Source organism: Panicum virgatum, chromosome 3K (genome assembly GCF_016808335.1).
Source record: "Panicum virgatum strain AP13 chromosome 3K, P.virgatum_v5, whole genome shotgun sequence".
NCBI classification, from domain to species: Eukaryota; Viridiplantae; Streptophyta; class Magnoliopsida; order Poales; family Poaceae; genus Panicum; species Panicum virgatum.
The window spans coordinates 8,318,002-8,330,962 of NC_053138.1; the positions used below are offsets into that span (position 1 = coordinate 8,318,002).

At 45.2% G+C, this 12,961-nt stretch overlaps 1 protein-coding gene across 9 annotated transcripts; it reads right to left on the bottom strand.

Moving 5' to 3' along the window:
* Positions 1-2,491: 2,491 nt before the first annotated feature.
* LOC120697300 (DNA repair protein RAD51 homolog 2-like) lies at positions 2,492-12,006 on the bottom strand. Of its 9 annotated transcripts, XR_005684421.1 has the most exons (14): positions 11,848-12,006; positions 11,634-11,747; positions 11,359-11,508; positions 10,698-10,801; positions 10,536-10,599; positions 10,301-10,356; positions 6,420-6,500; positions 5,911-5,976; positions 5,688-5,779; positions 5,489-5,605; positions 4,687-4,830; positions 3,835-4,597; positions 3,630-3,664; positions 2,492-3,108 (listed from the first exon to the last, which is right to left on the bottom strand). XR_005684421.1 is itself a non-coding variant. In XM_039980467.1 (13 exons), the coding sequence occupies exons 1-12, from the start codon at positions 11,929-11,931 to the stop codon at positions 4,575-4,577; spliced, it is 1,095 nt and encodes a 364-aa protein (XP_039836401.1). In that variant the 5' UTR covers positions 11,932-12,006; the 3' UTR covers positions 2,492-4,400; positions 4,547-4,574. The 9 variants fall into 9 exon arrangements, 3 of the variants coding, with proteins under 3 accessions (XP_039836401.1, XP_039836400.1, XP_039836402.1); XR_005684425.1 differs by having other exon boundaries at positions 2,492-4,400; positions 4,547-4,597; positions 5,572-5,605; XR_005684422.1 differs by having other exon boundaries at positions 2,492-3,998; positions 4,192-4,597.
* Between the last annotated feature and the right edge of the window lie 955 nt (positions 12,007-12,961).

Sequence of the window (12,961 nt, forward strand, 5' to 3'; positions counted from 1 at the left end):
GAAAGAAAAATTTTGTATATAACTTTTATTCGAACATATTTAGATATATAACTTTATGCTAGATATGCAGAACAGTGAACGATTGATATAAAAATTTGTATGCACAACTTTTTTCTTATAACCCACATTAACTTTTGCTAGTGCATCCAAGAAAAAATAGAAATTTATGTATATAACTTTTTTCGAACATTTTTAGATATATAACCTATGCTAGATACGCAGAACAGCGAACGATCAATATAAAAATTTGTATACATAACTTTTTGTTATAACCCATATTTAACTTTTTGCAGTGCATCCATGAAAAAATAGAAACTTATGTATATAATTTTTTGTTCAAACATATTTAGATATATAACTTATGCTACATACGCAGAACAATGAACGATTTATATAAAAATTTGTCTACCCAACTTCTTCCTATAACCTATATATGTAACTTTCTACTGCATCTTGGAAAAATAGAAAATAATGTTTTTACTAAAATTATTGTTTTTCTTATTTTTCTAAAAATAATTTTTCGGTTTGAATCTAACTTTTATTTCACTTCCCCCACCCGAAATACTACTCCCTCTTTCCCACGTTCCCGAAAAAAAAAATTATGCGACCTGAAAGATAATTGTGCTCACAGGCCAACAAGGAGAAGGACTCGCGCAGTGAAAGGAGAAGGAAAATGGCCTGGGCGCTTGCGGCCAGTCCGAAAAAGGAAAGAGAATTGAGTGGATGCCCAAAATAGAATATGTTAGGTTATCCGATCGTGTGCTAGCTTTCCTGCTGGCGCGCGCGCGAATTAGCATTGCCCATCAGGTTACCGGGGTGGGAGGCTGCTACTTGCAGCCGGTTGCTTTGCCTTTAGGGATGGGAGGAGATGGGGGGTCGGTCCCCAGCTGCGCGAACGCCCCGCCGTCCGGAGCTATCAACGGGGACGCACGGATAAGGCAAGGCAAGCGGCCGGGAGATGCAACTGATGAGCCGTATCATCATGCGACAGAGTGTACTTGTGAACACCTACTCTTGCGGGGGAAAAGGTCACCTATGGCCATGGATGGTCCTAGAATAGATGGATGGATAGATAGATAGGCGCCCGCGCCTCCCCTTCAAGGCTTCAACAACCGCCCAATCTAATTGGTTCACATTTCGCTCTCAGCCACACATGTTATAGCTGCTAGTAGGCTCTTCTGGCGGCCATACGAACCTAGGACCACCCAGCGAGTAGTAGCCAATGCCAGCCTGCCAAACAACTGGGGGCGTGCCCATGTTTGAATCCTAGGTTACAAGCTTGGTAACACTTTTCTCCTTTATTCTTTTGTACCACACATACTATGTTTAGGTCCGCAAGAGCAAGACAACGCAACCGAAAGGTTAGCTGACTCGACGATGAAGCAATCGGCGCAAGTGGTTCAGGGGGCCTACAGCCGGGTGCTAAATAAAATGTTAAAAGTAAAAGCTGCGTCATCAGACATAGGAACATGGTCAAATACCTAACTCTACAGCAGGCCCTAGCTAGTGTTTCCGATGAGACGATGCGCCATCACGAGAATCAGCTGCGCCGGGGAACAAAGTTGTTTCTAGACAGAACCCAGTCTGCATGCATCCTGATGTTCTTTTGATGCCCGGGTAAAGCTTATGCCCCCAAATAGCAGCGACCAGGGTCCAGGGCTATTACTATAATACCGTATCCCCAAATGAGGAAACGCACTAGCAAATATGGTGAATATTTTCTGCCTTTTCAGGGCATGTGGGGGAATAAGTGGTTAGGCCTTTGCAATTGCAAGTGCACACTGTTTCTCCTGGTGCTCTAAAAAAAAGATGACATGTCAATAATGAGCTCCATGACCAAATAGGTTGCTTCTAGAGACATACTCCTTTCGTCCAATTAAGATAAACCCATCGCAAAAAGTGACCCTGATAGCATTCCATCAAGATCGCACGAAAGGAAGCATTGGACTTTTAGTTTAATTGCCAAGCAATCAACACCCGGTAAAGTGATTCTTCCTGTCTACTAACAAGACAGTTCAGTTGCTTCGCCTCAATTGGTTCCCCTAGAACCTAGTTTTATTTCTTTAAGTTCCCAAAAGCAAACACTGTCTCTTCGGTAAAACACTAACCTCCAGGCATATGCTATCCATATTAGTGCCCGTGCCCCGGTGTGCGCAAAAGTTTCCCAGGTGAGCAGCTTCTTTTTCAGGAGATTAGTTAGGGTGCCCATTCCAGCTAGGAAGGGCGAATAGACGAGAAGAGGAACTCCTAGATTGAATAAACAAAAGCCAGGCGAGAAGGATTCAAAGAATTCGTATGATTTGGTGATTGTTGATTTTTAGAAGGAAAAGGAACCCATAAGGCCGCAACTGTGGGCTGTGGCTCCTGTTCCTTTCAGTGGGTGGAAACAGAAAGCGGCATGATGTGGCGCACACACCATACGAGGTTATCGAGGTATAAAAAACGCTATCGCAAGACGTGGAGGATTGGTATCCATTCTTAGAAAGTCCACTAGCCCAAACCAAACACACAGGTCAGACCATTATTTCCACTAAATTTTCATGGTTCCGTGTCTAATATTAAATGTCCAATCAGGGATTCTATAAGATTTTATACATTATCTAATAGTAATGGATCACGCAGCAGAGTCGCATATGACAGCAGACTGTTAAATTTTCTGCAATCAAGATAACTCAAAGCTCATGAGTAAATTTGTTGTACCTTGCATTGATGCTAAAGACCAATGACGACTGCTGATCTGCAATCAAGATAATTCAGAGTTCATACAAAATCAAGTTAGTAATTCAGTAAAAACTACTACTTTGGCCATCTACAAGAGTTACACAAAACTGTATCGTGGTGATTTTTCTCTTGTACATGATTGCCATTTTTCTTCTAACCATGGCATCATAGTTTACTAGCGTTCTTCATATAGCATGTAACTTTATCTTATTATGCCCCTAAGACAGTTCAGGATTCCAAAAACCAAAGGCTCGTTTTTGAGATCTGAGCTAATGGTTGGAGGCAAATACATGATGTTTTGGAACAGAAGTATTTACCTTGTTATGAATGACTTCTGAACAACACTTCCTACAGAATGCCTGATCTTCTCCCCTTATGTTGTCCATGCTATGTTACAAATATAAAAGATATTTGGAAAGATACCTCATGCAGGATACCAGCCTTGTAGCAGGACTTATGAAAGGATACAAACCAGCAAAATTTCAAAACTCAGAAATAAGTTTCTTTGCAAGAATTGATCTTTACGAAGTAATAGGACAACTGCCGAGGGTTCACAGAATCATAAGGGGAAAAGATTGAATAACTGCCATTTTTTTATGCACAATAAAGTACAGCAGCAGGAATCCCCTCCCACTAACTGAACAGAACACCCACAAAAATCAGATCTGGCATATCAATCAATTTGACCCGCACAGGTGAACCTTATTCCTATACAGCCCGTAGTATTGCCAAAACCGAATCATCACTGGAGTTAATCACGTTGCTACTATAATTGTACAGCACTGGAATGATACCTACAGGTGACAGTTGCAACACAAAAGAAACTAGGACGAGATATTTAAGACCATGATAATTATTTGTTATCACTTTTGGAAGGAACGTACAGAGTGACAATGGTAGAATATTACCTGCCTGTATAACTGGACAGATGAGTAGTTGAGTACTGAAAGTCAGAAAAATAAACAGATTAGGACCAATCAGTGAATAGTTCAAGCAGAACTATGAAGTTATCATGCCTTTGGCATCAGTTTTCTGCAAGCTACAAAAATAATACATGACCTCACAGTTTACAGATCATGCCTTGTAACTTGTAAGTGGTAAGACAAATCTTACATAAGGAGTTCCTTTCAGACATCCCAATGAATATCTTATTCTTTGTGCTTGTGGTTAAAAAGAAGCAGCATTCCAATTTCCATCACCAAAACATCTTTCTTCATTGTTCATTTAGCCAGTGGTCCTGGCAATTTGTGGTCATTCAGTTGAACTTGAACCTTAACCTACCAATTTGTTGCATGGTCATTAAAGGCAAAGATTTAGAAATGCTGTTTGCAAAGAAATACTCCCTGTGGTTTGCTGATCCATCTGGTGTCATAGAAATAGCAAAATTTTCTACGGGGGTTATCCCTTCTCTAACAAGATGGAAGAGAGAATTTGAAGTTGAATTTGCTCGGGATATACTTAGGGCAAAACCTTCAGGTAAACATTTCCTTAGTGATTGGCTGAGTAGCTTTTCTTGATGCTTCTTTCCTTTTTCCCTTTTGCACTTCCAAGCTGTGTAACTCCCTTGTACATACATTTGTTTCTTTTATTTAGTGAGGAAAGATCATGCTGCAGATAACTCTCCCACAGTTTCAGGTCCAAAAACATCCATCACCTTAAGACCATGAATCCATACAAGACTGCCACAGCCAATCAATCGCAAAGCCTTGTTACGAAGAGAAAACAGGATACACAAGCAAGACTACTTATGAACTTGAAGGAGAGTGCATTGAAATTAATAAAACCTATTCATAGTCATTAGACAACAACAAGCGCAGGATTACACCTGTTTGATACAGTAGCATTCAAATGGTTCATCGAGACAGAACATTTTGCCCTGAAGAAATATCTGAGTTAGAAGGACTTATAACAGGAAGATTTTGCGAGCTTAAGTCCATGTTCTGCAAAGCAAAATATAGATTGTACCTTGACAACGAATTGAGGTTATCTCGGGACCAGTCACATCAATGCCCTCATCACTTAGCAATGTAATGCCTGATGACTCAACAACGAATGGAAATGCTACTGCCGGAGACATAGGTGATTTTGCCATCTTGATGAACCTGTGGCCTATGGAGAACGCAATTTCTATAGTTATTTCATCTAATACTATGCAATGATAAATGTGAAACTGCTATGTGATTCATAAAATCTCGAGTGAAGAAGTCTAAACATACTATCAAAAGGGGTAACCAATACGATATCTTCAGTAAGTTTATAAAGATTTTGTGGTCAGAGCAAGCCTCCTTAGCATAGTTGTGATTCTCTTGCAACGCTATGTGTATTCATATTGTACCATTTTTGCCAAGTGACGTCAATTTTTCCATATCATTATGCAGCACTACATGTTACCGACTGCTGTAGTGCTGTTTTGTAAGGTAAAAGAAGCAATTCATTTTTAGAAGTTCCTATGTTCATTTGTGCTTCTGTGCGCTTCAATCACACATATAAACTGATGTCTCAAGTTCTAAGGTAAAAATAACATGATACGGACATAACTAAACAATGTTTTGCAATTGAAGTTGTGTGTCATTTTCTTGTTACAAGACATGCAGCATATCAAAAAGATCAAACCATGAAAATTACCAAGCATTCCTATGATCTTAATAGGTATTAATACGACGAGAATTCAAAAGTTAATTATGAGTCTTGTGATCCATCAATGGTGGATGACATTGAACAGAGGACATAAGTTCCTTTCTATATTTAGGAAAATATCAATACAAACCTGAATGGGACTCAAAGACTAGGCGGACAGTTACAGCATGAGCCCACTGAATCCCTAGAGCAGCAATAAGATGAGAATCAAACCTTTCAGCACGGTTATTACCATCCTTCCTGTCAACTGCAGATGATTTTGTACAAATACTTCAGTCCAGTTCAGAAAATTGTCTACAATGTTGAACTTATATGAAATAAGTCCAAACCTTCAAAGGAAAAATGGTAGCCATCATCACTACTTTGGCTGCGTACTTGGTTTGTAACAACAACTGGAATTCTTGAGAACTCTGCAATAGACCTGCACGACAAAAAAAAAGAAGACAAAGAAAGGAAGGAAGGAAACCAAAGGTATTTCAGCGAGATTAATATTGGTAAACTAGAAATAACATATAGAAAATGATGTGAACTTTAAGAGACTGGGAAACCCACTTAAGAAAAGAAAGGGCCCATCTTAAAGGATGTTGTCTGAAACCTGTGGTAGCTTTCTCATTTTCCCTGTTACAGACAGGATGTAACAAAGGTTAGTTCTCTATCAAATGATAGTGTAACTATTCAAGAACTTAACTGAGCTGATGTAAATCCTAAAGCCTAAACACAACAAGCAATGGAGGTGTAGGGTGGGCTTCAACTCTAGCAACATGAGAAGGCACAGAAGCTAGCCATTTCATAGCAATCATGGCCCTTGTTTTGCTACAGCGATAGCTAATAGTTGCATTAGCTGATTGATATTGAAAGCTTGTCCTGATTAATCAGTGCATGTTGGACATGATGGTATTATATGGTCAAAAGTACTTCAGTTGAAATTGGATATTTTGACAACCTAGTAGCCAGCAGAAAAGGGTAAGCACAAGAGTGTCTACAAGAATACACTTCAACCTTTTAAAAAGACAGCAGGTTATTTGAAAACTAGACTAACAAATTTCGTGCTCATAGCTTACAATAACATAAGAGCAGCCATGCTATCAACAATGAGTAACCTCACATCATGCTGAAGAAGAGTCACCTTCATCTGTTCCAAACTGTTGAAAGACAGTAAAATATTGAGAGAGGGGGAGAGAGCTAGAGAGAGAGAGAGAGAGAGGAACAGTGTTAGTACAACATGTTGAATTTCATGAGCTTAAACCTGAAATACAAGATCTAAATTATGACTGCGCGAGATTGAGCAGACGACAAGCATTTCAAATTTTCAACAGCATGGTACTAGAATCTTGAAGATATTTTGGGAAGTTCCAATCCTTCATGTGCCTAAGAAATAAAATCACTAAAAATCTGTCCATTAGTGGTATATTTTGGAAATAAAGGAAAAACACAAAACCCAACATAGGAGGAACTAGGCAGTTTTTGTAGGAAGGGATAGAATTGGTGTAATGAATGGATTATATTAGCTTGAGGCCTCGGCCGGTATATATAAGAGTACAAGACTTGGGGTGCAAGACAACCCCACCAGATATGTATGGCAGTCCGAATACAATATCTAAACTACCAAATATACTCTAACATCCCCCCGCAATCACAGCGGGAGCACTGCAGACGGTGAGACTGGAGAAGCCGAAGGTAGGAACCGACGGACTGACATCCCCCCGCAGTTGTAGCGTCGGCGCAATGCGGATGCTGCGACTGGAGAGAACCGGCGAGAAACTCATGCGGATGGTAGCCCTTTGTGCCGATGTCGAAGAAGCCGGACTGGAGCAAGTAGCCGTGGTCGAGGAAGTCGTGCGTAGGGTAGCCGTGGTCGATGGTGAGCTGTCGAGGTCGCCGATGGTAAGGAGCCGGAAGCCGCGGGCGCACTAGGAAGCGCCATGGTGGAGGCGTAACAGAGACGACGCCGGAGACGAAGACGGCGACGCGTCGAGGCCAGGGTTCACCTTACCGACGGTAAAGCGATTTTCGCCAACTAGCGGTATCGGTAAACCGGCGGTAAATCGCCGAAAACCGCTATAAACCGCTCGAAATGACAATTCAAATTCAAAAAACCGGTAACCGTTGTTTACCGACCGGTAATCGATGTTTACCGACCGGTAACCGTCGTTTTTAACCGCTAAACACCGTCTGACTTTGAAAAATTAAAAATTTTGGCAGCATTTCACCGTAATTTTGTAAATATCATTATTGATGGTATATATTAAACAATTATATAACATTTACACATACATAGAATAGAAGTTCATATCCATAAAAATAGAAATTCACATCCATAGTCCATATAGATCATCACAACAATAGTCCATGCAAATCATCACAACCATAGTCCTCACAAACCATCATCGTCAATATATATAATACATAGTAGTGGTTTCCGGTCCAAATGAACAAATGAACAAATGAAAATATATGTACATATTTGAAATATGAACACACATATATACATATAGCTAAAATGAACAAATTAACATCCAACTACCATGAACAAATGGATCCATATAGCTAATATGAACACATGTTTTTGAATATAGCTACACAACAAACATCTAAAAATCAATGTAAAATCAAGAAATACTCACAATGCAGTGGTTTCCGGTCCAAACGCGCCGATTTCCGCTCAGAAAACGCCGAATACCGCTCGGGATTAGAGGATACCGCTCGGGATTACCGGTCCGAAAGTTTTTTTATTTTTTTGAGTGCCCAAACAGTCAAATATTTGAACATGTTCTATATTAGAATGATGTATGTCATCTCTACTTTCTTACCATATTTTTTCCTTTTTATTTCAAATATTTTTGAAAATTTTAAATTCGGACGAAATTTTTCGAAATTTACCGCCGGTATGGGTTGCCGCCTAGTAGCGGTATCGGTAAAAATCGGCGGTAACCGGCGGTTACCGATCGGTAAGGAAAACACTGGTCGAGGCAGTCGAAGAGAGAGTCGATGCCGCAGTCGACGCAGACACGCCATCGAGCGACACATCCCCGGGTTTGCCAGACCCGTGAATGCATCGGGGACGATGGCACGCACCGGTGTTGCCAAGACCAGACGTGCGAGGGAGAGTGCTCCACCAAGACGCCATTGTCTGAGGGACCAGCAGAGAAGGCCTCCACGACGGTCGCAGGCGCAGAAGAACGGCGAGGAAGAAGATGCCGATGCAGTCCGCAGTTGCTGGAGTAGACGAAGGGGTAGAAGTGGACGGCGACGAGGTGGTGCTAGACGAAGCGACGAGGTAACCCCGGACGATCTGGCGCAAGGCCTGATGATCCGGAGGACGCGGCGGCGGAGCTCGAAGAAGGTGACGAAGAACTCGAACAGCTCGGTGAAGACCATGTGCGCGCAAGGCGCGCACTGACGTAGTCGTAGACGATGTCGAAGATGCGGTCGAAGTGGCCGGCGTGGACGAAGTCGAGGACGTAGTCGGCGGCGGTGAAGATGCAACGACGAGGAACACCACGGACTGTACCGCTGCTGCCCGAAGAGGCGAAGCAGCGACCACCCTCCATACTCGGGGAAGAGGCGCACAATACGATGACGGACGTCACGGGAGCCAGGTGGATCGCGCATGTCGGCTGATCAGACTGAGTATGCGCGAGGCGAGACGACGATGGGCGAAGTTGGTGGAGGCGTCCCGATCGGTGGAGGCGACGACGAGCCGGCGAAGATCGACGTGCGGACGAGGCGACGAGGTGGGCGGCACAGATGGGCGTCCCCTAGGGCACCGTCCATGTCGCTATGCCGCACAGTCGAAAACGAAGAAGAGGCCGGTGAAGTCGATGCTGATGTCGAAGTAGAGGCATGCGGTCGACGGGCGGTGGGCGACTCAATCTCGAGCAGTGCTCGAGTAAAAAACAGAGGAATTACCAAAAAACAAATCAGCAGCATCTTGTGTAGCACCTCTGGGTGCGCGTGGCGCAATCCTCTCAATCTCCTCTTTTTCCTTCTCTCCCGTCACGGTCAACGACCGCATCTGAAGCGGAAGAAACAGAGTGAGGGAGAGGGACGGCGGACGGTGATGAGGGAGGCGGGCGGCCGGCTCCCTGCGGCGGCGCTGGAGGTCCTACGCCGGGCGGCTCCCCGCCGGGAGGGGCCACGGAGGGGCGGTTGAAGCCGGGCGGCTCCCTCCCTTGCGGCGGCTGGAGCCCGCGCGGTGAAGGGGCGGCGCCGTCATGCATGCCGCCGGCGACGAGGTCGACGCGCTGTGTCGGGGCCCCTGCTGCCACCACGGCAGCACGGGGTAGGGCACGGACGCCGGAGGAGACTGCGGCTGCCACCACGGCAGCGCAGATCGGGGTCGTCGACGACAGCTTTCATGGCGGCGGTGACGAGGTACGTCACGATCTGCTGCTACTAGATGCGAGGATGGCGGCGGATTAACTCGATCCGCTGCGATGGAGGGCGCTGCCACCGGCAGAGGTCATGGGGGACCTCCGCGGGGGCGCGCTAGGAGGCCGTCGAGGGGGCGCCCTGGATGGGAGCCGTGAGGGACGGCCGGCGGCGCGCAGGAGGCAGGAGGGGCGCCGGCGGCGCTAGGGTTAGGGCAGCGGAAGATAGCCTAGGATCTCAAACCCTAATCTCGTGATACCATGTAGGAAGGGATAGAATTGGTGTAATGGATGGATTGTATTAGCTTGAGGCCTCCGCCGGTATATATAAGAGTACAAGACTTGAGGTGCAAGACAACCCCACCGGATATGTATGGCAGTCCGGATACAATATCTAAACTACCAAATATACTCTAACAGTTTTAAATAAGAAAAAATATGCACCCAACTCGAACTTGGGTGGTTAGGATGCAAACCAAGCCTTCCACCCCAACCAGTTGATCTAGGCTCACTTCCTAAAAAAAGGAAAGAATGTTGGCAACAAAGCTCATTGATTTCAAGAACAGCTATACCTCTTGGTGAAATCGGCTAAAGATGCTAGTCGCATCACTAGGATCCTCCCAGCCATCTGCAAAAGATAAACAAGGATATGAAACAACAGACAAGAAATATCGAGATTGTGAACAGAAGTACAAGAACTGAAAGATATCTTAACAAGGTTCCATAGCTCTCTTTTTTAATGATGGAGAAGGTTCCCAAGCATAAGCACGTCAGAATATGGATTATAGAATAGTAGAGTATGAGGACCTTTTGTGCCAAGCCTTCTTGTCGAAATATTTGGGGAAAGCTTTTCTGACCAATCTCAATCATCCTACAACATATTAACGGTACTGTGAGAAGGTCAACTAAAGATTAATTCATAGAGAACATACTTGGGAGTAGTAAACAGTAAACAGAAACTTCAGCTACCTCCGTGAAGAGAACTTGGATTCTGTGTCAATGTACACAACTCTACCGTCCAAACCTCCATAGTATTCTGGTAATGCTGCTAACAAGGCAAGCTTCAGGCAAAACTGCAGTGTGCAAAACCAAAAGGACAAGTTCAATAAACATACAGCACGAGCAACAGAATTAGATAACATACAATTAAGTTAGCACAAGATTGGACATCAATTTAACATGCTTGAGATTCTATCCAGATGAAACAGTATAAAACAATTGGCACATATACATACATAAATCAACCCAATAGGTGCATTTGGATGATAAGCACAGCAAATGCCAATTATATTGGCATGGCTAATGAAAGCACAAGGCAAATATTTCTGCAATAAAAATGGGTCATAGATCAGTGGCCTCAATCAAGAGGCCTGGTCACTGTCACCGGAATTGGAGTTACAACACGTGCAAGTTCATAATGCAGCGCCACATGAAGCGTATATGCAAGGTACATTCCCTTAATTCCTTCCCTATTATGTATTGCATACCAAGTTCATGCAGGCGCATAGCCTGCGCATATTCACAAACATTTGGAGCCCACATGCGCGCAGGGAAAATCCGCCCATCCACAGCACCACTAACACCACGCAGTTAGCAAATTAAGTGCAAAATCCCGAAATCAGCGGTTCACCTGCGTCTTGCCGATTCCCGAGGGCCCAACGACCTCAGTGAGCTTTCCCATGGGGATTCCTCCGCCCAACGCCTCGTCCAACCCGCAGAGCGTGGTGGGCAGCCGCCCGCCTCCCCCTAGCCTGACGCGCTCCTCCAGAAGAGCAAGCGCCTGCGCAAGCCGACCACACAACCGAAATCCCAAAAGCTTAGATCGACCGCACACCCCGCCGAGAGACCCCGAATCCGCGGCGCAGGAAACAGAGCGCAGGACGGTAGGAGGGAGGGGGGTACTACCGTCTGGCAGGGCGGGCAGGCGGCCTCGCTGACGTGAGCGACGGCGGCGCGGGCGGTCGGGAGGCCGGCGTCGAGGACGGCCATGAGCTCCACCTCCGGCAGCGACAGCACGTCCTGCACTGAGAAGGCCGCCGGCGGCCGGCTCCGCGGTCAGAGGAGGTGGGGTTTCGGTGGGAGAAAAGTAGGGAGGCGGTGGGGGCGGGAGGGGGCCGACCTTGGCGGTGTCGAGGCGGCGCGCGGCGAGGAGGTGAGCCAGGTGCGGAGGGAGACGCATCTCCGAGACCGGCATGTTCGCCATCGCGATCGCCGGACGCCGGGGAAGGTGAGGAGGGGTTTGGGGGATTGGGGATTCGAAATTCTTTTGTTTGCGCGCTTATTCTTCTCCTCCCCACTCCTCTTTTCTGAAGAAGCTGCAAGGACGAAGAAAACAAATGGAGGTCAATTTGGCCCATTTAACGAGCCCACCCACCGAGGTCTGATTGATTAAGAGGGAAGTGGACTTGGTGGGCTGGACAGGTGGGCTTCCATTTCGCGTAAAAAGGCCTTCTCTTTCCCAGGGAGCAGCTCCAACAATCGACCGCGAAAATCTTAAAAAAAACAGACCACGAAATTCTAAAAAAAAAAAACCGGCGACTTTGCTCGATGACTCAGCTCTCTTCTTACTTACGAGAGTCTTCACTCAGCAAGGTCAGCTTAAACCAGTCGTGAAACAGGAGAGTGGATTTTCTGGTGCACTGCCTTGCGTTCATCAACCAGCTCCTTTGTGCATGCGTGACGATTGGAGGATCGCTGCGCTTGTCGATCGACCAGCAAGCAACCACAAGCTCCGCCTACCAATCTACCATCACAGGTCTGCATAACGAAACCACCTTGCCATGCCAGTCACGCAAACAGGAGAAGTTTCAGCCCATCTTTGTCCATTCAGGCTCATATGGTCTCTCCCCACTGCATCCGTGTTGTCCCTCCTCGAATCATTGAGGAGATGAGTGTTCTATCATTGTGCAACACTGACTCATTCTAACCAAAAAGGGTCATGCTGGACTAGTAGAAAATTGGCATGACACTCTCACACTTTGTTTGCTAGAAACACAAATAGCATGTGCATGCTCAATGTGGAGCATGTATGTATATATACTGCACCAATTAGGACTTGAGAAAGGAGATGAAGGAGAAATCACACCTTCTCTGCTTTATTTTCTATGTGGTTTAGGTTTTCCTGATTGGATATATAGCAGATCCAATTGAGATGTTGGAGTAGACCAAGCCCAATCAGCCCAATGAAATTGAGAGCGGGAGCAAGAGCATAGCTATATGTGGGACTAAATTAG